The sequence below is a fragment of the Arvicanthis niloticus genome, chromosome 21, assembly GCF_011762505.2.
Source record: "Arvicanthis niloticus isolate mArvNil1 chromosome 21, mArvNil1.pat.X, whole genome shotgun sequence".
Taxonomy (NCBI): Eukaryota; Metazoa; Chordata; class Mammalia; order Rodentia; family Muridae; genus Arvicanthis; species Arvicanthis niloticus.
The window spans coordinates 15,987,451-16,013,276 of NC_047678.1; the positions used below are offsets into that span (position 1 = coordinate 15,987,451).

The 25,826-nt window shown below is 35.9% G+C and overlaps 1 protein-coding gene across 7 annotated transcripts in view; it reads right to left on the reverse strand.

Annotated features, from left to right (window-relative positions):
- The window catches only part of U2surp (U2 snRNP associated SURP domain containing), a 51,366-nt gene that overhangs the window by 19,194 nt on the left and 6,346 nt on the right, over positions 1–25,826 (reverse strand). Inside the window, exons 2-19 of one of the 7 annotated variants that reach the window (XM_034484007.2) lie at positions 22,710–22,754; positions 21,054–21,185; positions 16,228–16,326; positions 14,082–14,196; positions 13,505–13,638; positions 12,676–12,743; positions 12,121–12,215; positions 12,002–12,037; positions 11,829–11,911; positions 11,008–11,173; positions 10,618–10,829; positions 9,654–9,697; positions 6,546–6,650; positions 5,404–5,470; positions 5,164–5,327; positions 2,799–2,961; positions 2,345–2,424; positions 213–300 (exon numbers count right to left, since the gene is read on the reverse strand). In XM_034484007.2, the coding sequence (XP_034339898.1) occupies positions 213–300; positions 2,345–2,424; positions 2,799–2,961; positions 5,164–5,327; positions 5,404–5,470; positions 6,546–6,650; positions 9,654–9,697; positions 10,618–10,829; positions 11,008–11,173; positions 11,829–11,911; positions 12,002–12,037; positions 12,121–12,215; positions 12,676–12,743; positions 13,505–13,638; positions 14,082–14,196; positions 16,228–16,326; positions 21,054–21,185; positions 22,710–22,754 (1,896 nt within the window). The remainder of the gene's footprint in view (positions 1–212; positions 301–2,344; positions 2,425–2,798; positions 2,962–5,163; positions 5,328–5,403; positions 5,471–6,545; positions 6,651–9,653; positions 9,698–10,617; positions 10,830–11,007; positions 11,174–11,828; positions 11,912–12,001; positions 12,038–12,120; positions 12,216–12,675; positions 12,744–13,504; positions 13,639–14,081; positions 14,197–16,227; positions 16,327–21,053; positions 21,186–22,709; positions 22,755–25,826) is intronic. The other 6 variants (XM_034484008.2, XM_034484012.2, XM_034484011.2 and 3 more) reach the window with 6 other exon arrangements.

Genomic DNA, 25,826 nt, shown 5'->3' on the forward strand with positions numbered 1-25,826 from the left:
ATAATGGGATTATTGCCCTCTTCTGGTGTGTCTGAAGACAGCTACAGTGTACTCATATACATAAGATAAAGCTTTAAAAAAAAAAACAAACTTCTGAGTAATCCATGAAAGATCCAAGTTGTCAATATTACACGTGTTATACATTCTTTTATAACCCTCTAATGCCCTCCTTCATGTCACACATCAGGGCAGAAACAATAAAATATACATACCTTAAAGTTTTCAGATTGTAAATGGCCTTGAATTGTACGATAAGTAGCATTGAGGTCTGAAAATATCTGACATAGCTTTGTTTCAAAACTGAAATTCAAACAATACATTCTTTAAAACAGAATTTTTTTTAAATCACATTCTCTTCAGCCAACTCCAATAAAAACCTCTCATGTTCTTATAAAGCAAATTAAAAATTTCAAATTACCAGTGTCCTTCTTTAGCAAGCAATTTTATATTTCGGATGAATTTAGCCATCTGGCCCTTTGTGTCATATAAATAAACAAACTTAAAAGGTAAGTGATGTACATAAGGCAAAAAAGTATTAACAGAATTAAAAGAAGGGTTCTCACGTACATGCATTCTCACACAGACACACAGACATACATATGTAGCCAAGGATAACCTTGAATTTATCCTCCCACCACACCTCGTTTTCTACAAGAGCTCTGGACACACAGACAGTACTCTACCAACTGAACTCCACCGATACCTAGATGATGACTTAGTTTTTCAAAGATCACCTGGATGCTGTATAGAAAACAGACCAGGGTGTAGAAGAGAGAAAACCAGTTAGGAGACTACTATTATAATTCTGGTAGGACAATGGCAGTATGGGCAAGCAGCTAGCAAAGTGGTCCCAGTCTGCTTCTAGATATATTATAAAATATACTTATATCAATAAAAAGTGTTATGGATGGGGTTGAAGAGAGGAATCAGACAGACTCCAAAGTTGGGAATTTAAAGGACAGAAATGCTCATCAGTCCTCAGCTACTTTCTCACTATATAGCTTAGGTAGAATGACCTTGAGTTACCTACCAATCTCCCTGCCTCTACCTCTGGACTGCCAGGATCACAGTGTGCAGCACCACACCTGTTTTCGAGTGGCGCTGGATCAAGCCCATGCCAGGAAAACACTAAACAACTGGGTACAATTCTCAGCCCAGACCACAATTCTGATTTTCTTTTAGAGTCAATTCCTTTCCCTGAGCCTGATCATTTAACAAGCACAGAAGGGGAGCTCTGTGAAGCTGAAGCATTACATATGAATTATGATGTCCACTCCACTCCCTCCTGCTTTAGCAAAGAACAAGGAAAATCAATGAAGGGCTGGAGAGACAGCTGTTTAGAACACTGGGTTCGTTCAGCTCCCAGTACCAACATGACAGATCACAAGTACAATTCCAAGGGATCTGACACTTTCTAGCTTACATGGGCACTAGGCACACATGTGTGCACATAATGTATCCAGGCAAAGCACTCATATGGAAAAAATAAAAACAAGTCTTTTTTTAAAAATGTAATACAATGATTTAAAAAGAAAACAATGATGTTAAAGCTTTGGGGGTTTTTACACACCATTATTTATTATACTATTTATGCTTATTATAAAGTAGCTAAATAGGCAAAATAATGTAGTTTTCATTGTTTGTAAACACTACCTATTAGCTCTACTGTCAATATTTAAAAATACCATATAAAGCATGGTGGTTCATACTAAAAATCTCAGCACCTGGAAGGTTAGGGTAAGAAGTTTGCCACAAGTTCAAGGTCAGTCTGGGCTGCACAGTAAGGACTAAGCAATCTGGGCTAAAGCGAGACTTTAGCTCAATATAAAAAATAATGATAATGGCCAGCAACATGGCTCAGTGGATAAAAACACTTGCTGCCAAGACGAACACCTTGAGTTCAATCCCTGGGCCCTCCACAGCTGTCCTCTGTAGGCCATGGTCCATGTTCACACACACACACACACAAATGTCATTTTTAAAAAGTTGAAAAAAAAACCTGCTAATTTAGCTTACACTGATTTATTAGTTCAATGAACCTTGAGTTTACTTGTTTAAAAATTCTACTAAATGAGTAGATTAAAATAATCTTTAAAACTTTTTATTTATTATTACTATTGTGGGGCTGGGGTTGAAGTCAGGTTAGAAGACAATTTTATGGAGTCATTTATTTCCTCCCCCATTCACGAGTTCCTAGGTCAAACTGTCTCAAGGCTAGCACGGCAAGCACCTTAACCCACTGAGCCATCTCAACAATCTCTAAAATTATTTCCTATTAATGAAGAATGCTAAAAGAACCTTAAATACATTACTTCAAGAGGATCGGCGCACAGCTTATACTTACAATTTCCTGTAATAGGAAGCATTGGCAACTTTGGCTGAAGAGTTGTATAAAACATCAGAAACCAAATATAATCTGGCAATCTGTAATACAAAGTAAGATGAAAACACTAGCCAATAGCATATCTAGAGAAAACCCTGTACATTCATACTTTGAAGCAGTGGCAGAAGCTAAGTTTAGCGACAATTAATAGCAACTTCTAACCATTAGAGTTATGTGAGATCCAACATTGCTACAATCATGCCTTTTGCAAGAATACAATCTGTTAACAATTTCTTTACATTTCAACCAGCTTGTCAGACAGAAGAAAAGACTATATAGAAACGATGTCATCAGTCAAATTCTTTGTCAAAAAAAAAAAACTTTTTATAATTTTTAAAAAGTTCCAATTCAAAGTCAATTATTATCCCCCCTTCTCTTAAGTAATGTTCAGGAAAAAAAAAATCACTTCTATTACCTTCTTGGGAAGAGGAGTCTTTAGGATGGACAACGACTCAGTAATGCAATCCACTATTTCTTCAGCAGCTTCAGCATTATTAAGACAGAAAACCATGGCATCTCCAATATCATTTTTCCTTGGAGTTAATCCTCGCAAGATTTCTTCTAATTTATCCCGCTGTCTGAATGTAAATTTCCACTTGTAAGTATTTAAACCTAACGTCCTAACTGTCCCAATAATCACTGCTCACAGACTAGCTTCTCATGGCTGTTGGTACCAACATACCAGTTACCATGTTCACCTCACAAAAAAACTAGCTTAAAACCCACTCAGAGAAAATGGTTTTAAAGACTGAGTTTTCTTACGTTCCCCAAATTGGTTACAATTTTTTTTAAAGAACTTATATAAAGAAAAATACTTTTAAAAAAATTAACACAATATTCTAGTGACTTTTTAAAAACTTAAGTAAATTTTAAATTACGGTTATTTTTATTAAAGTCTCCAAAAGTATTTCATTCTTAACATCCCCACTTAAAACAGAAAACTTCTGCCGGGCGGTGGTGGCGCATGCCTTTAATCCCAGCGCTTGGGAGGCAGAGGCAGGCGGATTTCTGAGTTCGAGGCCAGCCTGGTCTACAGAGTGAGTTCCAGGACAGCCAGGGCTACACAGGGAAACCCTGTCTCGAAAAACCAAAAAAAAAAAAAAAAAAAAAACCAGAAAACTTCCAAATTCACCACATCCTTCCTTTGAAACAAGTATTACTTTAGCACTTTTACAAGGAATTAAAGTAGGATAAGCTTTTTCTGTAAGGAAAACTTAAATATTCTAGGTCCTGCAGGCCACAGAGTCTCAGTTCCTCTACTGCTATAACTCCAAAGCACTCTTACATACATACAAAGAAATGAGCACCATTGTGTTTCAATAAAACCTTATTTACTTGGAAGGCAAGATGACACAACAGGAAAGGCACTTGCCTCCAAGCCTGATAACCTCAGTTTTATCTCTAGGAACTAAGGTGAAGGCGCAAAAACAAAACCAAACCAAACCAAACCACCACCACCCCCCAAAAAAAACCTAAAAAAAAAAAAAAAAAAAAAAAAAAAAAACCAACAACAACAAAACAGAGTCCTGCAATTGTCCCCTAACCTTCACATATATGCCACAGAATATGCCCAAAACACAAAATATAGTAAGTCAATGTAGTCAGAACCTTAACCTTTGTTTACAAAACCAGGAGATAGCTAGATTTAGACCGAGGACTGGACGAGCATAAACCTAAAGAACAAATACAACTCAACAGCTGAAGGAAGGACTCCACTAACAACCACTGTCACCAACAATGCAATGATGCAGTGGGTATTAAGCCTCACACACTTTACAAGGAACTGTTTAACATTATGTACTAAATTCTTTCTTTCTCTCTTTCTCTCTTTCTTTCTTTCCTTCTCTCTTTCTTTCTCTCTTTAATGTACATTGCTGTTCTTCTTGCTCATATGTCTGAGAGTGTCAGATCCCCTAGAACTGGAATTATAGCCATATGGGTGCAGGGAATTGAGCCAGGGTCCTTTGGAAGAACTGCCAGTGCTCTTAACCATTAAGTCATCTCTCCAGCCCCCATACTAAAATCTTTTAGCAAACATTTTTCATGAGATATTAAGAACCTCTAAACACTTATTAAGTACATCTGCTTTTTAAAATATGAATAACTCACTATACCATTTCTGAGCAAGCACTAATTTTTTTGTAAGATTTAATCTGCATTTCATGTTTGCAAGTTTGACTTCAATGTGTGAAGGAACATGTACAACATGCATATGTGGTGTCTACAAAGTCCTAAAGAGGACACTGGCTCCCTAGACCTGGAGGTACAGATAGATGGTTGTGGGTCACCATGTAGGTGTTGGTCCTCAGCAAGAGCAGCAAGTGCTCTTATTAGGTGAGCCATCTCACCAGTGAGCACTAATATTAAAGTTTCCTAGCTGTCATCTCAGAACCACTACATACACAAACTTTACAGAAAGGCTTCTCACAGCCAATGCATGACCCAACTAGCTACACAGTAACTTTTCTTTTATCTTGCATTCTGGCAAGAATTCTAAGAATCTCTAGATAATTTCTGTAAAAATTTAAGTACTGTAATGCTAGAGAAAGAGCTCCACTGTGTCTAAGAGATGATCACTAATTTCTTCAGGAAGAGGTCGAGGTCAGCAGGATGACTGTATTTTCCACTATGTTTACCCAAGATATCTAGATCATAAAGTATAAACAAAACATTCCCAAGTGAAAACACCATTTTATCTTACAGCTGAAATAGTCAGCGCAAGACACTAATGAAAGCAGCCATTAAAGCAACTTTCCTGAACACATAAGAAAAGACCTTACTCTTCCTTGAGTGCTCCCTTCTTACTAGGCTCTTCTACAAAAGCTTCTGTCTCTTGCTCCTCTGACATCCCATGAAGGTATGGATTCAATGGTGGTGGCCTCCAAAAGGATCCATTTTTGAACATTCGAAAATCTTCTGTCCGCCATTTCGTTGGAGAATCTCCCTAATAATACCCAGAATGTTATTTGAACAGTCTAACCCTCACAGTTAAAGTCAACAGAGTAATTGCTCCTACTTGCCTGCAGAATAGAATAAAGCTTCCACCTGTAGTAAACATGGGCTGGTGTCTGGTTTTCAAATAAGAACCTAAACAAAAGAAACAAACAAACAAACAAAAAACCATGAAACACCATATTCTTCAGGAGAGAATAACGCTATCTACTTTAGTATCTACATAAAACCAGCTACTTGTCAGCCTAATTTTAAAAAAAGAAAAGAAAAAGAGCTACTATCAATTAAATAAAACAAATGAGAAGTACTGTTGCCTCCTTACTTCTACAGAACAAAAGCAAAGGTCCTAGGACAAGAGAGCAGGAAAAAGGACCCTCCTCTCATCTTCTGTGACATCCACCTCTCCCCACCCCAGACTGCCTTACAAACTCACATGAACACCAGAAATGCATGCTTCCCAATGAGTTATATGACTGTCTTTAGAATTTTTGTAATTTTTGTTTGAGACAGGGTCTCTCTATGTAGCCATGACTGCTCTGAAACGTGGGATGTACTCAAGTTGCCCTCAAACTCCAAGAAATTCATCTGCCTCTTAAGTTCTCGGATGAAAGGTCTACAACACCACGCCATACTTGGCATAGCTGTTTTTTATACAACACAAGATTAGAATACTGGAAAGACTTTTTTCAGTATGTGTATCTGAAAAACCTTTACCTCATTTAACATTTAGTGTCTTAGATAAAGCAATTCAGATGATTTCCTGTCAAACTACTTTGCTCAATTCTAGCTTGCTTATGACTCTTTCATTAAAAAGCATAATACTATTTTCCTCCTAAAAATGCTAAGAGTTGTTATACAATAACTCAATAAGTGATGGAAAACTAACCTAAGCACATTCTGGTCTAACTACTGAGACTGACTTCATCCTGGAAAAATCTTTTTTTTTAGAATTTTATTCTTGGCTATATATCACTTATTTACTTGTGTATGTGCATTTGCTCATGCAAGCATATGGCAGCCCAAGGACACTCTTTCCACTCTCTCGAAACCACATGGGTTCTGGGGATAGAGTTTCTGGAAGATGAAAAGGTGTCTGCAAACGAATGGGTGGATGGTAATGTTGTATAGTAATGTGAATGGACTTACTGCCCTTAAATATAGTTAATTCTAAACTTGTTATAGATGAATTACCATAATAAAAGAAGCACACCTGAACATAGGATTGTTGATTTCTCTGTTCATAATCATAGCTTCAAACATTGGCCCTTCACGTACAACAAATTCTATCATTCGGTGTATCAGGGCGAGTAAATTCCTACAACAACAACACAGTTAAAGAAAATGGATTCAGACATATCCCTATATAAAAACTACTCTTGTCTTTAGTTACTATAATGGTGCAGTTTAAAAAAAAATCACTCTGCTAACAGATTTTACAGTATCAACAAAGCAATGTGGAGCACACACTAACGGCCTTGAGTATCAAGAGGGAGCAGACAGTGAGGGCAGAGGAAAGGGAAGGAAGGAGAGGTGAAGGAGTGTGGGGGCCACAACACAGCCTGAGAGTAATAGAGTCAAGTTTCTAAATGCCACTTAACATTATCTTCAAAATGCAAAGGGTAAAATTATAAATCACAACTAACTGGATAGCTGCAAGTATGTAAAATCAGCCAACTTACAATTTGCATGTTACAGCCATCTAAAAATGTACAAACTATGTCTGTTTCAAGAGAAAATATTCCTAATTTTCATAATATTGAAAAGTTATAACCATAACTTTAATTTACAAAACTGCAAAACTAACAAATTTAAGATCTGATTTAATAAAAGATCTATCTAAATTCCTGTGTTTCTAATGTACACATACCAGATAGTTTTTACTAAATCTGACCTTTAATGAGGCAACATCCCTTCGAAGCATAATTCAAAATTAGTTCAGAATTCCTAACATGTAATCCTGCTTATATGTTATCAACCAATGAAAAATATTGTAAAGCCATTAGTGAATGAATTTCTATACTAAAGCATGGGACATGGTGAGGATTACTTTCTGTAATGCTAATCTTCCAATTTATGAGTAACTGTTTATTAAGTCACGTTATTGGTTGCATTCATAGAAAGAATTTATTTTTATAAATCTAAAAATAAAATCTTTAATAAAGATTCCAAATTAATTTCAGACACTGACTAATGTGTCAGGCAGAAATGACTCAGCTTATGTATTCATAAGCTGCTCTAGACTTCTCCTTCACCAGTCCCCAAGCAGCACAAAGTTGGCAAGTAAGAACTGAGAAAAGCAAAAGGATATTGGCTCACAGTGTAAGACACACATAAACTGTATCTTAAGCAGTCTCAGCTCAATTAAGTCCATGTAACTGCTAGAATATAAATATAGTTATAAAAGACAGATGGGGGAGGTGAGGGGACTCTATAATACTATGTTTTAAAGTACCTGACAGTGAAATAATCTCAATTAGGAACTGTATTTTCTACAGTTTTCAAACAAGCCAACTTAAATGGACACTAATATTTCTGTATAATAGAAAAAATTCATTCTAAAGACCAAAAAATTTACATGGAGGTTTAAAATTTTACAAAGGGAAAACTATATATTTAGAACTATCAATTCAACTTCAAATTGTTAAAAAACAAAACACTTAATTTTAATTTAAAATTTATTTCCCTTCACAAAAGAATTAACTGCTATGCAGATACACAGTACTGCTCCGTAGTAAGAAGGAACTTTCAAAACCATGCAGTTCGTGGCACTGTTTAGAAACGGGCCATGCAATTGTTATTCAGTTCCAAAATCCCCATTGCTCTAAGGTAAATTAAAGCAAGTTTTATGTGCAAATCATAAAACATAGCCATTGACCAGGGGGACAAATGTTATAGACCCAGAGATTTTTATCAATATAGTCAAAAACAACTTGACTTCAGTTAATTTAAGGAACATGAAAAATGGTTTATCAAGTTTAAAACCAAAGGATTCATTCTAATAGTCAAAACTTTTTCAGATATATATATATATATATATAATATTGTTTAAAAATAAGCTGAGTCATATATAAAATTCCTGGACTTTTTTTTGAATGCTACAAAAAATACTTCCCTGTAAATATTTTAACAGTGGAAAAATAACCCACTATAGTATTAAACAGGCTTGTAACTAATAAAAATCGTCTTTATTAAATTACAAGTTTAAAGAAAGTTTTAAAATGTTTCATATGATTATTCAAAATCAAAATGTGACAACTAGCTGCTGCTGACTTGGAATCAAGAGGAAAGTGTTGTTACCATACTCTTCCCTTAAGGATTATATAATTTTCTTATTTAAAAAAAAATACTTTTTCTATCAAGACAAAACAGTGTAGTACAAAAATGTTATATTTCAAAGTGCATTATTTCATTTTTAAACAGTAATTATCTTATTCTGGGTAACCACAACAAAAAAAGTCTCTCAGTTATAATAAAAACCACATTTATTGGAGTCGATCGTACCAATGTCTGGTCAAAAATTGTATACTTTCCCAATCCATCCCATGATGCTTTCCTGGTCCCCCGCTGCCGCAGACAGTTCAGCTGGTGTTGCTCACCAAGGCCAATGTCAAAGAGAATTTGGAATTCTTTTGTGTTCATTTATTATTCAACCAGTGTTGTGTTTCTGTGTTTGGGAAAAGGCTGAGCTTGACTGAGCAAGAGCATACCTACATAATTGCTCTCCATTAGCAGTGTATTAAGAAATAAAGAAAGAAAAGAGAGAAGAAAGAAACAGAAAAGAGATCCAAACGCCTTTGTTATTATGACTAAAAATCCTAATACATCCAGTGTCCATGAAAACAACTGGAATTTCTTCTTAAAATCAATTAGGGGAAAAAAACTAATACAACTGCACCTCCACTAAGATCTAAAACCAAGATTGTATTTTTAATGTAGATAATCCAGAAACCAAGATAAATAAAGTAGGTCAAATTGTAACATTATCTAAAATTTAAAACTTGTTTTACTTATATACCTATTTTCCCTTCACAATAGTTTCAAATTACCAGAACAGCTCCACATTAATCTATTTAAACATTCTAATTTCTAAAGCTATTAAAAAAAACTCTCTAAAATGATAACAATAAAAGGCAAAAGAAAAGATGACATAAAATTGCAAAATGTACTAAACTTAATTTTTACACATCCCCCCAAATGTACTGGGAAGGAGCCATTGCTCAGTCAAGATACTACCTTTTCCTCAACACCAGTTCTTTTCAATTCAGAAGGGGATATTGTCTATATTTAGATCAGTAATAATATAAAGAAAAACATGTACCTTTCTGTTGGGATAACCACTTTGACTATGGCTTGCGACAGAGTCTGTATATGAAGTCACATCAGATAATAAACATAGAATATGTGAGTATTGTTAACAAGTAACAAGCAAAAATATACATATGCATTGAAAACACTACACATCTAATCACAAGTTCTGCAGGCAATCACTGCATTTGAAGTAATTATACACTAAGCAATTACATAAATGCAAATGGATGTGTTCACAGTGAACAATTAATGTTCACCAAATGCAAAAGCATCAGAACATTCCTGCTAGAATGCACATCAATGCACTGAGATAGGTACTACACTGAGAATTATCAGATAAAGATTTAATTTGTGAAGTAATTAACTGTTCGCCTCTGACCGTACAGTTTGCTACTTTGTTCCCAAGCCTTTAAAACCAGCCCTGGCATTTCAAGTGTAATTAACTCATAATAGAACCAACAAATTCGTATAACTTGAAATTAAGTTGGTTTTATGTTTAATAAAGAAAAATACTCACCCTTTGTTTTTACTAGATTAGTTAACTATTTTTGAAATATCATATATGCTATTATATAGTCTAATAACTCAAGACCTTGAAAGCTAAGTTAGTTTGCTGTCATTCAAATAATTTAACTATTTAGGTGGGCTTTCTTAATTGAAAAGTTGTCACTTAACCAAATAAAAACTATCACGTTCTCAAAACAAAGTAAATCCAAACACTGAATACAACACTGGGGGTGGAGAGGGTGCGCTCACCGAGTGGTCAAAAGGGAATGGTAGCCACAAATAAAAATATTAAATATGACCTAATATTTCAATATAGGATTTTCATGGGCTAAGGCAGGGAACATATTTACTTATTTATGAGTTGCCAGAGTAACATACATATTTCTATAAGACTGTTGAAAAGAAACACTACCACAGATACAGTATTTACAAATTAGATGCAGCCTTATGTACATTTTTTAAATTACCTTCTCGAAATCCTCCTTGTTTTTAGGTGGTGGTAACATGGGAGCGTTGGGGTTTTTTAATCGCTCTCTAGGCTGCGCATTAAAAGGCAGTCCGGATGGAGGCGGGGGGAGTGTGTGTTCCATCATAGAAGGTGGAATGTATATTGGATGTGGAGGAATAGGTACAGCTTTACCCCAACCTAGCTTCATTTCAAAAGACATAATCATTTTCCCTACAAAAGCAAAAAGAAAGGAACAAGGTTACTTTAACAAGTTCCAGAGAAAAAGTATTTCTGAATTAAATTTCCTCTCTACGTTTTCCAATCTGATCCAATTCTCAGTCGTTTTTATGACTGATTTTCTACACCAAAACAATACCTGAATTCTACAAATGGACAATAAGGACTTTACCATTTAAATTCTTTAGAGCTCTTTCAGCATCTCTTCTATTCATAAAAGCCACAAAGCCACAGTTTCTTTCTCGTGCTCTTTCTTCATCGGTTCTGGGCCACATGATTTTTACGCTAGCTAATGGTCCAAATCTTCCAAATTCTTGGCACAGCATTTCTTCATTCATCTAGTGAAAACATCAGCGTAATTGCTTATGCAACAAACAGACAGGGACGGGCTAAGAATTCTATGCGGCCCAGAAAGCAAAATCATTTTAAAAAGTAGAAAGCAACCCATTAATGTCACAGCGTCACATTCAAATACTAGAAACTACATGAGCAAAAACCCTGCCCTACCAGGGCATTTGAAATACTTTCATATTAGAAGCCTTCTAGTTTATTTAAATAAGCAACTAGGGTTTAGCATCTTAAGAGCGACTGGAACCAAAGGTCTGTCTGATTTCTCTTCCTGTTTGAAGATCTTGGGATATAAACCTATGCAATCACGGCCAGGGGAGATGGGAAAAACAGGGAGCCCAAGCTCCAGCTTAAACAAGAAAACAAGGAGAAAAAGAAAGGAACTCCGTAAGAGAGCAAGTTACATATCAGAAAGAGGCGCCTCAAAGAGCACAAACTAGTTACTAAAAAGGAAGACACACCTTCACCAATGTACAGGAAACAATTTGGATCTAATTGATTATTCCCAAGTTTTCAATACAATCATTAAATACTATCTAATTCCATTAGCTTTGTCAAGTTCAGAATATTAATTTTATCTAATTATCCAATAACAACAACAAAAATGAACATAAGCCAACATTCATTTTATTTTCTTTATATTACCTGTGGATTAATGTTTCCAAGGTATAAATTTGTAGTGCTGGGATCTCCTACATCATGTGAGCCAGGTGCATAATCATCAAGAACTACAATAAGGAGAGAAAACAAGTTACACCCTGCAAAATACAAAGCTGAGACCATTTCTAATACTTAAAAAAGCAAAAAATCGGTATTACCACCAGACGATCTATTTCTTCTTGAAGGCACATCCACTTAAATGGGGAAAAAAGAAAACAACTCTTAGTTTCTAGGACAATAAGTCATAAATATGTGCTTTAAGATAAACATCACTTACTAGAACGTCGCTGACCATCAGAGTCTGACTGAGGAGGCTCAAACCGACTTAACCTGCCTTTTGTTTTATGTCTCTCATCACGTTCTTCCTGAATTCTGTTGAAAATATTTATAGCCAAATAAGAGTAAGCCACAAGTTATTCATATTTAGCAACAGCTTATCTAAGTATCATCTTCAAATAATGCAATGTATTGGCATTAGCAATAATTATAACTAAGACTAGTGAGCCCCTCAATCACAAGACTCTTTTAGGGTGAAAAGGAAATTCAACATAAAACCACTACTCATGATTTTGCTCTTAATAGATCTGATGACACCTCATTTCTACCCCAGTGAATAAACAGGATTCCAGACAGAAAATAAGCCAACTGAATTAAATCTTTACATTACAAGCAGCAATAAACATTGAATAAATGCTAATTGATTTTCAAACATATTCTATTGTAGCTACAGAAAGCTCACTTGTAAACTAGCTGATACTAACTCGTATATGTACCAACAACTATAATTACCAGTCCAATATGCCTATGATAGGATTCTTCCTATAAAACTTACTGTTTTAGTTCTTCTTTGAAAAGTTCCAAATTGCTTTTTTTCTTTTCCTTCTCCCCTTTCTTCAGTGGCTATGAAGAATATAAATTATAGATAAAATAAAGAAGACTAAACAAAATTTATGGTTTCTTTTTGCAATGATAAAAATTTCTGGAAATGCAAAATGGCAATTTTTGAATAACCATAAATATACTAAAATAGCCCACCTAATTATATATACTTTGAAGAGCAAATTTTAAGGTATGTGAATTACATAGCAATAAAGCTGTTATGTTTTGTTTTGTTTTGTTTTCAGAGGTATCTTGACAGCCACACAAGAAAAATCTATCTCACTACTTAATATAATCATATTTAATTAACCAAGTGTGGCTCCAAGTGACCAGATTGCACATTTATCAACCTATTATTTCCTGTAAAATTACTTCCAATGAACAAAAAATTCTATAATGAGAAAATAGAAAAATCAACTCTGATAGTAATTCCTAAGCCATCCCAAGAAATATATATAAATGTTGCTAATAATTTTAGGATTATAATTCAGAACTGTTTAAAAAAAAAAAAATTCTACCCTACATTTACAACCCAACTTTTGACTTGTAATGTATAATACAAACACAGTAACCAATGTTCAAAGACTATCATTGCCATGTCCTACCTAACCTAATCTACCACTGCTTATCTACATGAATTACTGAGTTAGACAACATCAAAACTCAACACCTGCTTCAAGACTTATAAACCATAAGAAGTTTCGTATAGTGGATGTACTCAAGAGGACCAATAATAATGCCAGACTCTAAAATAAATGCTTAATTATTTAATAATGACTTACGGGCTTTTTCGTCTCAATCACAAGAAGAGATGGTGGCCTTTCATTGGATGACTGATTTGGAGGATTTTTTTGATCTGCAAACCTTGAAGATGGCTTATATATTTTACCTCTTTTTTCATCTGTTTCATGTTCATCTGAAATTTAAAACGCTAGGTTGTAAAACTAATATTTCATATAATTTTAATTTTTGTTAATTTTACTTAAGAAAATTAATATGCTTTTAGTATTAAGATTTGAACATGAAATTAAATTTACATATTACCACTCAACCTAAAAATAAAATCACATTTTGACCACTTTATAGCAAAACTATAAAACATTAAAACTTTTCTAACAAGATTTGCTTTTTTTAAACTTGAAGGGTACTGAGATTATCAGTAGTAGTAGTATCTCTTTCATACAGTCACACTAATCAAATTTAGTCTTCATTATTCCATATATGGTCATTTATATTACTAATTAATCTAACCACTAGAGGGTGCTAATAGAAAAGTGAAACTCAAAGTCAAATGTCTTCCATAATTAATCTGTTGTCACTCCATCCAAGGTTTGTTCAAAGCCAGATCTTAGCACTTACCTTTAGCTGCATTAACAACCCCGCCTCGAACAAACGTTTTCACTTTATTACCATCACTTCCTTCAAAAGCAGCAAGAAATTCCTCATAAATTTCAGCAGCTGCCTTTTCATCCTCCTAAATACGTAACAAAATATTAGTTACACAAGAATTGCTGTTTGGGTATGGTTTGACTGGTTTGTTTTGTTTTGTTTTTGTTTTTGTTTTTGTTTCCACACAGGATTTCACTGTAGAGGTCAGGCAGACTTGAACTGGATATGTAGACCAGACTGGTCTTGAACAGAGATCTGCCTGCCAAATGCTGGCTTAAAGGCAAATGTCACCATGCAGAGAGGAAGTTCAACAGTTAAGAGCGCTGGCTCTCCTCCCTAAGAACCCAGGACCCAGCACCCACATGGCAGCTCACAACCATCTATAGCTCCAGTCATAAGGGAGCAACTCTCTATTTTGACCTCTTTGGATACCAAGCGCACACACACATAGAGTAAGCAGACAAAACACCCATATACATAAAAAAGAAAAAAAATAGAATACACAAACCTCTCCCTTCTCAAATAATTCTAGTACCTAATATTTGGTGGATATTATATATTAAGTAATTAAAACAAAAAGGCTTTGCTACTTTACTAGAAATTTAGAGATGCAAAAAAGAACTTACCCCATGCAGATAAACAAGTAAATGTATTTAAAGACAATCAAGAGCCAAACTGTAGGACAAGTGACTATATAAGAACATATTATCCTATTACTATGTAAAAAGTTCTCCAAGGCATGATGACTTAATTTATCAAATATAAAATTTCATTCTCAAATAATCAGAGATACAATAGAAGCAAAGCCACATTATATACACGTGACATGGCATTTTAAAAAGTAGAACTGACGTTCTCACCTATAAACCATCTAAATATCTCAAATATATATGATTAAAATGCCAAGCTGAGAATGGCAGCACATTCCTATCAATTCAGACATCAGACAGGAACACAGAATTCCAGACCAGCCCAAGCTATGTAAGACTCTACCTCAGAAACCCAAATCCATCAGAATAGAACAAATCAAAAAAGAAATACATCCAATAACAAGTAGAAAAGTATTCTTCAATAAAGGAGTAAATATATCAATAAAAGAAGCATCTAGTGTCAGAGGGAAATACACTGACTTTCCCAGAAACAAAACTGGTATAACTTACTGACAACTAGTTGAAAACATGATAAAACAAAATCTTTTTTTTGTAATATGTAACATGGAAAACTGCATGAAGATTACATTTTGGAAACAATCCTAGGAATCCAATAGGATTGTCCTAGGAATCCAGATCCTAGAAGAAAATACAGGGATCCCCCATAAGCCAGAAATGGAAAAGAAGGGAAAAAACTTGGTTAAAAACACAGAAATTGCGGAAAAGGCTGACAACTGATTATAACAGTTTTTACACGGAAGAATAAAACCAGAAGAAAAATAAAAAGAAATAAACCGGAGGTAAAGGGCTGGTGAACTGTACTGCCACTGAAAGAATTGCAAATTCAAACACTAATGCATTACAGATAGAGAACAAAATGTCCCTGCCCTACAGAGAACAATACTGACAAGTACTGAAGAAGCACATTTATTAATTTACCACTGCAACAATTTCCCTTTCAGGAATATGTCTTAAAAGGCAAACTAGAAGAAAACCAAAATGCACCTGTATAAAACATTATTCATAACCGCATTATTTGTAATATAATGTCCAAAGAGCAAAACCACAAATCCCCCAATAGGACTTTACAAATCCACGACACTATAAAAGCATTCAATGTTTCTATCCTACAAGTAATCACAAAGATAAAAAACTCAATTTAAAAAGATAAACAAAGAAAAAGTACCCTCACTCTATAGCATTCATCTAAGGGAGGTGAGTACAATACAGTCCATGCACACACAAACACACACTCACACTTTGACAACAAGAACACATCATCACATAGAGCTATAGATCAGAAGACAGGTAGAAAAGCTGAACCCAAATTCTGAACATCTCTTGTGTTAAAGACTTGACGTGTGTGGGGTTGCAAACATCAAGAAGTCAGAGTCTTCAGGAACCATGGCTGCTGCTCCCGACACATTCACTTCTAAGTATAACTTAAAATACGCTTCAAACATTACCTTTTTCTTCAACTCCTCTTGTTCCTTCTTACTTAGAGTTCGCTTTGCTGTGCTCATTTTTCCAATACTGAATGCTTTAAGCTTGTTTTCTAGAAGAGGCTGTGTAAAAAAAAAAAAAAAAAAAAAAAAAAAAAATTATTTTTTATTTGCATACAAATTTTAATGTTACTATAAATGTAACATACCTTAACTGATAAGGTCATCTTTAGAAGAGTTTCTAATTTAAAGCACCAGTGCAAAGACAAGCTGGCACACTCCACATTTAGACGCCTGTTAGGCATCACTCTGATATAAACACCCACTAATTAAGGGGTGCTTTTTATTCCCTATCTCTAAGTCAGGTACAGGCAAGACCCGTTGAAGGCCTAGTAGTAAAAAAAAAAAAAAAAAAAAAACAGCACAGAGAAGGGCAAACAGACCCCTGTGGGCAAACGCAGCTACAACAGGCAACATCCTCAAATGGGAAGGACGTCGTTTCCACTCTAAAGAAGCCACCATCTACCTCCATTTCAGGTGTTAAAAAAAAAAATCCCATCATATCCATTTATAACTTAATTAAGTACTTCATATATCAAAAAACACTGATATAAACATAATTTCATTTTTTGTTGAGAATGTACCATCTACTTTGCATTCATATTCCAGCATATATAAAACTTTATCAATATTTTTTGAACACACATGAGCAGTCCTTATCTGAAAATCCAAATTCTGAAACACTCAATACCACAAGTGAAATATTCTATACCTGATTTCAAAGAACAGGTTACAGTTAAAATCCAGGTGTAAAATACTGTGCAACAAATTACCTTTGAGCTGTATGTGTAAGATATACATAAGAGAGAGATGAATTTTATGTTTAGTCTTGGATCCCATGCCCAAGATACCTCAGGATATAATAATATTCCAGAAGTCAAAATCTTAAAAAAAAAAATCCAATAAAACTTCCCATGCCAAGCAGTTCAGATAAATGACAGCCAATTTATGTAAGAATACTGTATAGGCAGCACTAAGTAAATACACGGGCAGAGAGAATACAGAGTGGGATTCCTTCTTCTCTCTTCCATCCTGTCCCTGTCCACTGCCATCTTCACAGCACAACCAAGCTATGTAACCAGGCTCGGGGAGCTGCCATTGCCTGATAGTGCAGCCCTCACTCTCAAAGAAAGCTTCTCTTTGCAACAGTAAGAGACCATTGCGGAAACCACAACTGTTCAAAACATACGGAATAACTAACTGATTGGAGGATACTCAAGCCTGAGGGGTATATTTAAAACACAGCTATAGGAACAGGAAGTCTGCTGAGAGATTGCCTCCTAGAAATGCAAGGAGAAATGACACCCGTGAAACCTTATTGCCAAAACATGACCTGAAATAACACCACCAACAGACATGCTAAAGTGGAAGAAGGAAATCTCCAGTGACCCTACCTCTAGACAGAAGCCAGGCAACTAAAGACTGCTGAGAAGAAGAATTAGTCTTCCCCGGGGATGAGGCCCACAACTGGTTATACAATACCAAGAGATCCGCCCTGAAAGCATACACACACAAGCAACACTAAAACAACTCAGCAGGTTGTATTTAGATACTTATGTGTATATATACCTATACATATATATACACACATGTCCATAATAATCAAAGAAAAAGGGCGTGAATTTGAGAGGAAGCCAGGACGTGGGAACACAGGAAGGGATAGAGGGAAGAAAGAGAAGAAGAAATAATGATGTAATTTCAATTAAAATTTTAAAATTAAGGAAAAGTACATGAAGTTGGGAGGGAAAGGAGGATATAAGAGGAATTGGAAGGGAAGAATGAAGGCTGGATTTGATCAAAAAGCATATATATAAATGAAATTCTCACTTGTTTTAAAAGAATTTATTATAATTTAAAGACATGAACTCTTATTTAATGTAGACCAGGATAACCTTGAGTTCGCAAAGATCTTCTGTTTTTTTGTTTTTGTGTGTATGCATATAGGTGACAGGGGCCATGTGCCAAAGCATATGTGTGAAGGCCAAAGAACTTAAGAGAGCTAGTTCTCTCCAGCCACCATGTAGGTTCCAAGGAGCGAGCTGGGGTGCGACAGGTTTGATGTCAAGAACCCTTACAACTTGAGCCACCTAGCTGGTCCAAAGAAACATTTTACTGAAGCCTTCATTTGTACAATTTAGAAGCAGTTTCCTTCTGAAATCTGATCTAAATAATCTACAGGCCTGCCATTGTTTCATTTTGCTCAGAATTCATACATGAAAAGGTAGGGTGGTTAGTTAAATACAACCAAAAACACTCAACTCTGAAGTTTTTCTCCCTTACTAAAATGAGAAGCTGACAAAGCACTAAATGAGACTTTTGGAAGCACAGCATGGCAGAGAAGCACTGAGGCCACCTCTTTTTACATTAAAAGCCCTCTGCAAAAGAGAAGTTAATAACACAAAAGTCATTTTTCCTTCTCTCTCCCTCTCTTCTAAGATCTCTATTTTATGAGTGTTTTGCCTGCATATATGCAGGTGTACTATGTGTGTGCCTGGTGCACAATGAGACCAGAACAGAGTGTCAGATCCCCCAGAACTGGAGTTACAGGTAGTTGTAAGTCACCTGTGGTGTACTGGGAACTAAACCTATGGTTCTGGGCAATAGTGCTCTTAACTTCTTGAGCCATTCTCCAGCCCCAAAAATCAAATTTTCAAACAGATTCAAAATCATCTTTTCCTCAAAAAAGAAAAAAATGTCTTGCCATCATTCACTGTAATTAGAGTTATTTTCAAATGAAAATTACATTGAAATTGAAGGAAAAACACAATTCAAAGAAACTAAATGTGTAGCCAGGCATGGTGGCACACACCTTTAATCCCAGCAGTTGGGAGACAGAGGCAGGCGGATCTGAGTTCAAGGCAGCCTGATCTATAGAACAAGCTGAACAAGTTTCAAGAGCCAGAGCTACAGAGAAACTCCTCTCAAGCCAAGATGGGGAGAAAAAATAGAAGGAATGAAGAAAAAAAAAAGAAGAGGAAGAAAGAAAAGAAACAAAATTTGCATGCTCAAATTTTCTTTATATATCCAAAAGAGAAGTGGCCAAAAAAACCTAAAAAAATTTAAAAAAAAAACCCTGAATGTTTATTCAAATGAAGAATATAATCTTTGATGTAAAAGTTAAATTTTGCTGAAATAAAAATACTTAAAAAAAAAAAAGGGGGGGGGAGGGTATTTTAAGATGTGTTCCTATGGCATGGTGGAGCATGTCTTTAATCCCAGCACTCTGGAGACAGAAGAAGATCTTTGTGTCAAACTCAAGGCTATCCTGGTCTACATTAAGAGTTCCTGTCTTTAAAAAAAAAAAAAAAAAAAAAAAAAAAAGTATGATCAGTGTTTAATGCTGGCTGGCTGATGGCTGGCTTAATATTTTCTGAACTTTTTCATAAGAAACATTATTTAAGTTGTACACTTTAAAATAGTGCTGGGAATTGAACCTAGGACCTCATACATGCTAGACAAGTACACCAACTTATATATCTACCTCAAGAACATTTATTTTGCATAGATTTTAGAAGACTAGAAGAGCTGCGGACACTCTGTACTAAGAGCCCAATTCTCGAGGGCTGGGGAAATTGACACTCAGTCAGGAAAATGTCTGTATCAATGGGGACCTGAGCATGGATCCCCAGCACCTATGCAAAAAGTCAGTGTGGGTGGAGAATGTGTCTGTGATGCCAGCACCGTGCATCTAAGGCTCAACAGCTAGCCACACTGGCAGAACAGAAGAGGAATTCTAGATTTGGTAAGGGACCCTGGTTCATAATAAACAAGGTGGAGTGATTGAGAAAGATACCCAGTGTTGACCTCTGGCCTCTACTTGCAACTGCACACACATATGTGTACAACACACACATACAAACAGAGAACCTCTTTCTGTGTTCCTGATTGTACTAGGATTCCATTTACCCAAATGACTAACATCTATTCTTGTTTGTTTTCAGAGTGAACATAAGCTCTCGGAGCACTAGGAATGCATCCTTTTTTATACTATGTGTATATACACATGTTGTAGGTAGGTGGATGTGCATGCCAAGGCACGTGTGTAGAGGTCAGAAGACAACTTTGTAAAGTTATTTCTCTCCATGCACCTGTACATAGGCTCTAGGAATCCAACTTGTTTCTAGGATTACATAGCCAGCACCTTTCTGAGCAATTTCACCAAATCCAAGGATTGTTTTAATTGCCTAAATATTTCTTTTTTGTTTTGTTTTTTTTGAAGACAGGGTTCTCTGTGCAGCTCTGGCTGTCCTGGAACTAACTCTGTAAACCAGGCTGGCCTCAAGCTCAGAGATCTGCCTGCCTCTGCCTCTGCCTCCTGAGAGCTAGGATTAAAGACATGCACCACCACTGCCCAGCTGCCTGAATATTTCTAATAACTCAATAAATATGACAATAATAACTTTATATTGAAATGTTTATTTTTCAAAAAAATTAAATAATTAAACACCTTTAGTGAAACATCTAATATGAGCTACATATTTTTCTTTCAATAAGTGGGAGTTTATCATTAATAAAGAATATAAGTTTCAAATAGCATAAAATGAAACAAGGTCAGGCAGTGGTAGCACACATCTTTAATCCCAGCACTCAAGAGGCGGGGGCAGACACAGCTCTGTGAGTTTGAGGCCAGCCTGGTTTACAGAGCTAGTTTCAGGACAGCCAGAGCTACAACGGATTGAGACCTTGTCTCAAAATACCAAAAAGAGAACTAAGTACAAACCACCATATTCCATCAAGGACAGAGCAAACCGTCAGCTGTCCTGTCCTTTGTTGTCTTTAGCAATACTCACTCTTGAGAGATTCTGATGAGGAGAATCACAAAGGCTTTCACGTGCACTCTCATTCCTATAATTGTGTTTTCTTGGGCTTTTAGGTCGTGTTCGACTTGGCATATCACTATCTGAGGGTCCAGATGCATCCATCTTCAGATAAAGTTTTAAAAATGGTTTCAAATATGACATCCACAGTACTAAAAACTAGAATTAATCCAAAGTGTCTACATACTGTCAAATTTCACTGTTATCTAAAAACACATTATTAACACCACCAAGTTCATAAGTAAATTCTTCAAGAAGTTTTCATGAACTCTGACTTGCCCTTGAAAGCTCAAGTATCACACTGGAAACATTTTTACTCTTGAAGTAACAGGTTCTGTCCTTCAGTTAAGAAAATATCTGTCAAAATACCCAAGTCAGATAACAAGTTTATGTCAGGCATTCCTTCAAGAAGGGTATGTAGTTCATGAAATAGACTTGTATCTTCACACTCCGGAAGTAGCAGACCTTTTATGTACTTGTCTCATCACACAGGATTGAAAATCAAAAACCCATACATGAGTTGAGTCTTAAGTATTGTATACCCTTTTTTTTGAGTAGTGAGTCATCTTCACTTTCCTGATCCCATGATCTTTCTGCTTTATCCATCCAAATGCTGGGGTTATAGGCATGGCCCCCCCACCTAGGCTCACCCACGGAAATACTCTTAAGCTAGTGTATTTTACTATATAAGATGGGAGTGAATACAACAGTGTATTTTGGAGCCATTTCCTTAATTCATGCTAATGCGCCTAAAGTTTGCCTACCAGTTTTTCTGCACTAGCAGGGAGAATGCAAACATAGTGAAAAAGATGAAAAATGCCTTGGCATTGGTACAAAAGGGGTTTATTTTGGCCTGCATGAGGCACCGGGAAGAGCATATGTGCACTCGTTTGTGCATGAGTTTGGAGACCAGAGGTTGGTGTGGAGTATCTATCTTCCTTAGTCACTTGCCACCCTTTTTTTTTTTTTTTTTTTTTGAGGCAAAGTCTCTCACTGAACCTGAAACTCATCAGTCACGGATGCTGGCTGGCCAGGGTGCTCCAGGGATTCATCTACCTACCTATCTTCGTATCCCAGAACAAAGATGAAATGAAATACAACACGGGTACTGTGGTAAGCACTTTACCTACTGAGCCATCCATCTCCCAAAGCTCCTATTACAAAATAATTCTGAGTTCATACTCCTGGACATGCTCAACAACTTGTAGTAGGAATCTACATATAATACTCTGAATATTGCTATAACATGTAGAAAAACATTTATTGTAGTATTCAAAATGCCAAAAAAAACTTTAAACAAAAGTTACTTACCCACTAAGAAAACAAACAAGTCTATCTTTCTCTACTAGAGCATTATACCATGAGAAAGAAGTGAACAGCACGCTCTATGCCAACTGATATGCAGGGAGTTCCATAGGCAGGTACAAGGTGCAGCAAGAAAGGGGTCATGTATGTGTACAGAATTTTATAAGCAAAATAAAAAATATGTGTCAAGCTGCTAATACAATTTGAAGGAGTTTATGTAAACAAATGACACAAAGGAAGACACAAATGTTCACATATATAATTGCATTCATTTACCATGTAACTCACACATATATAAAAAAAAAAACTTTCTTTTATACTCACATGTGCATCTGAAGATCCAGATGAATGAACATCTGATGATCGGCTCTACAAGTATCAAAACAACAAAAGCAAATATTTAAAGGACCGGAAAATTCTTTCTACACTGTTTCTTTAGCTGCAAGGTTTAATCTTCCCTAGCTTTCAGACACTGTTTTTCAGCTAATAAAACTAAACAATGACACTCTCTGGCTTACAAAAAAGTTGTGATCCAATGAGCTAAATCAATTCTTTAAAATTAACAATCCATATTTCCAAACATATTATATAAATACTAATCAAAAATCTGAACAATAATTACCTTGACATAGCAAAGGCTAGGAACTGAACCACTATTCATAACAAAACATTTGAACAAAGGCTTCTTACAAGTCCTAACACTAATATTGCCATAGCAGCAACTTCTTAGTACAAGAAAAATCACCCTCTCTTCTTCTAGTCACTCAGAGCAAACATAAATAATGAGTTGTAACAGCAAGAAAATACATACACACACATTATCCTTCACTGCCCAGCAGAAGGCACAATATTCACTATTGAACTAGTTTAAGAAAAGAAAGATCTTATCATCAAATCTCAAAACATCTGTCTTTCAACTTGTTTTAGGCGAGCTGCTTCTGCCAGGCTGGTATACATGGTGCTCATTTAGTCCCAGCACTCACAAAGCAGAGGCAGGGGGACCTCTGTGAGTTTAAAGCTAGACTGGTCTACACAGTGAGTCTCTGGGCCAGAATGGAGGGGCGGGGAAGATGGGGAAGAGAGAGAGAGGGAGAGAACAAACAAGAAAGAGCAAGAGAGAGCGAGAGAGAGTGAGAGAACGCACACTAGCTAGCTATTTCTAGTAAAATATGCCATAGGCTACCAGAAAAGAACTGTCTTCAAATAATGCCATGTTTTAATTATATCAACTATTAAAATTTCACATAATTTTCTCTTAAATGACACACTTCAGAGTATACAGGCTTTATTAGTATTGTTATGTCATCTACAACATTTACTTCTCTAAAACCCACTGTACTAAGCCTGAGGCAAAAGTCAGTAGGAAGGCAGAGGCAGGCGGATTTCTGAGTTCGAGGCCAGCCTGGTCTACAGAGTGAGTCCAGGACAGCCAGGACTACACAGAGAAACCCTATCTCAAAAAAACTAAAAAAAGAAAGAAAGAAAGAAAGAAAGAAAGAAAGAAAGAAAGAAAGAAAGAGAGAAAGAGCAAACAAAAAAAAGCCAAACAAAAAACCAAAAGTCGGTAGGAGACAGCAAGCCTCAAGCCCCTCCCACTTTCATCTCTCTGGCTCTATGGTTCGTCCTCACTTTTTATTGTGCCCTCCCCTGTAAATTTTCTTTTCCCAGTTAACCTTTCTCAAAAGTAAAGATGACATGGGGAGTAGGGGGAGTTACCATCTAAACTCTGTGAAACACACCTTGGAATTTGTAGTCATCTAGAAATTAGTAAATTCAAAATAACAAATACCTACTTTTACAAAAGATGAATTCAACCAATAGGGTAATGGAAAACAATGCTTTCCAATACACTAGTATTAACCCTAAATAAAAATAGTAATATCATAACAATAACAAAAATAGAAATATCTAGAAACTAACTTTAAAGGTTTTTTTGGAAGAAAAAACCCACAAACTTTACTAAAAAAAAAAAAAAATCATTCATTCAAATCACCTTTTGAGGACTCATTCCTGGACAGAAAACTCAGTATTAAAACCACATTAAAATTATCCAAAATTATTTATAGATGTAATACAACTTCATTTAACAGCTCAAAATCACAAAGGGAAACCTTTGCAAGTCACAAGTGGACTGCCAAGATAACACTAAGGTTTACTTAGAAGCAGCAGCTTAAAGGACAGCATCTCCTTAATCTATGTCAGAACCAAATGGCTGTCTCTAGGACTTCTTTTTTGTTTTCATTTCTAGGATTTAAATATAAAAGCCACTAGATACTATACCTGTTCCCTCATAGTTAAATCTTTTCTGACTCCAAGACACTTGTAATCTAATCATCAAGACTATTTCTTAGGGACACTGAGACAGCAGATAAAGGTACTGGCCACCAAGCCTGATGTCCCGAGTTCAATCCCTGATCCACCTGGTGGAGAGAACCAGTTCCCCCTCTGACCTCCATTCAATGCCTTGGCATGTGAGCTGGGCTTGGGATAAAACATTACAGATAACAGGATAAACCAAAAATTTAAAAAGGTTATCACTTAAATAACTGTCCATCAGGTAGGCAAATTTCAAAATCAAAAGTAACCAGTTCAAAGGTCAGCTACAATGTGATAAACTTTAAATAAAGAAGCAACAGCAGGACCTGAGAGGATGAAATTTCAGTCAAAAGTCATACTGCAAACCATTTACCAGAGATATGTTGCTGCAGCTACCCTGCATTCAAATCAGAGTAATTTTAGACTTATAGTTAACAAAGACATGCAAACTGAAGCTCATAAGATTTTTTTTACTTTATACACACAGGTGTGTATGTGTGTGTGCATGCTTGTGTATGTGTATCTTATGAAGGTCAAAAGACAATGTGTAGAAGTTAGTTCTCTCCTACTACTCAAGTTGAGGGATAGAACTCAGGTCGACAGGCTTGATAAGAACAGAATCTCCTTTACCTGCTGAGCCATGTCCCTGGCCTCCTAGACACTAAAGAAAAAAGAAACAGTTAAAACAATGTGATTATCCCACCAAGAGCACATCTGGCCAGGCAAATCTTAAGCTAGCAGGGAAAGATTACTGGGAAAAGCTTCTAGGAAAGGATGTGATAGTATCTGGAGTAACCCCTCATAAAGGCAGCAATGCAATAACCTCTAACGCTGGGTCTCCGAATTCTTTCTTACTTCTATTTTGGTACAACTCTGCTAAAGGACTTGACAGCCCCTCTCATTTTATTTCCCACATTCAGATCCCTCCACAGTTTAGCCAATCATTATCTTTCCAGTCTCAGTGCCTTTTATTCTTCCCATTAACATGCATTTAACAATTGATTTTCCAGTCATTTACAGTCTTCATCTTACTCAGTTCTCCCCATAATACAACCTTCAGAACCCTACTCACTGTTCAAAACATTCAGTCAAATTCCACTAAGCTCTGGACAGCTCCCAATCTCC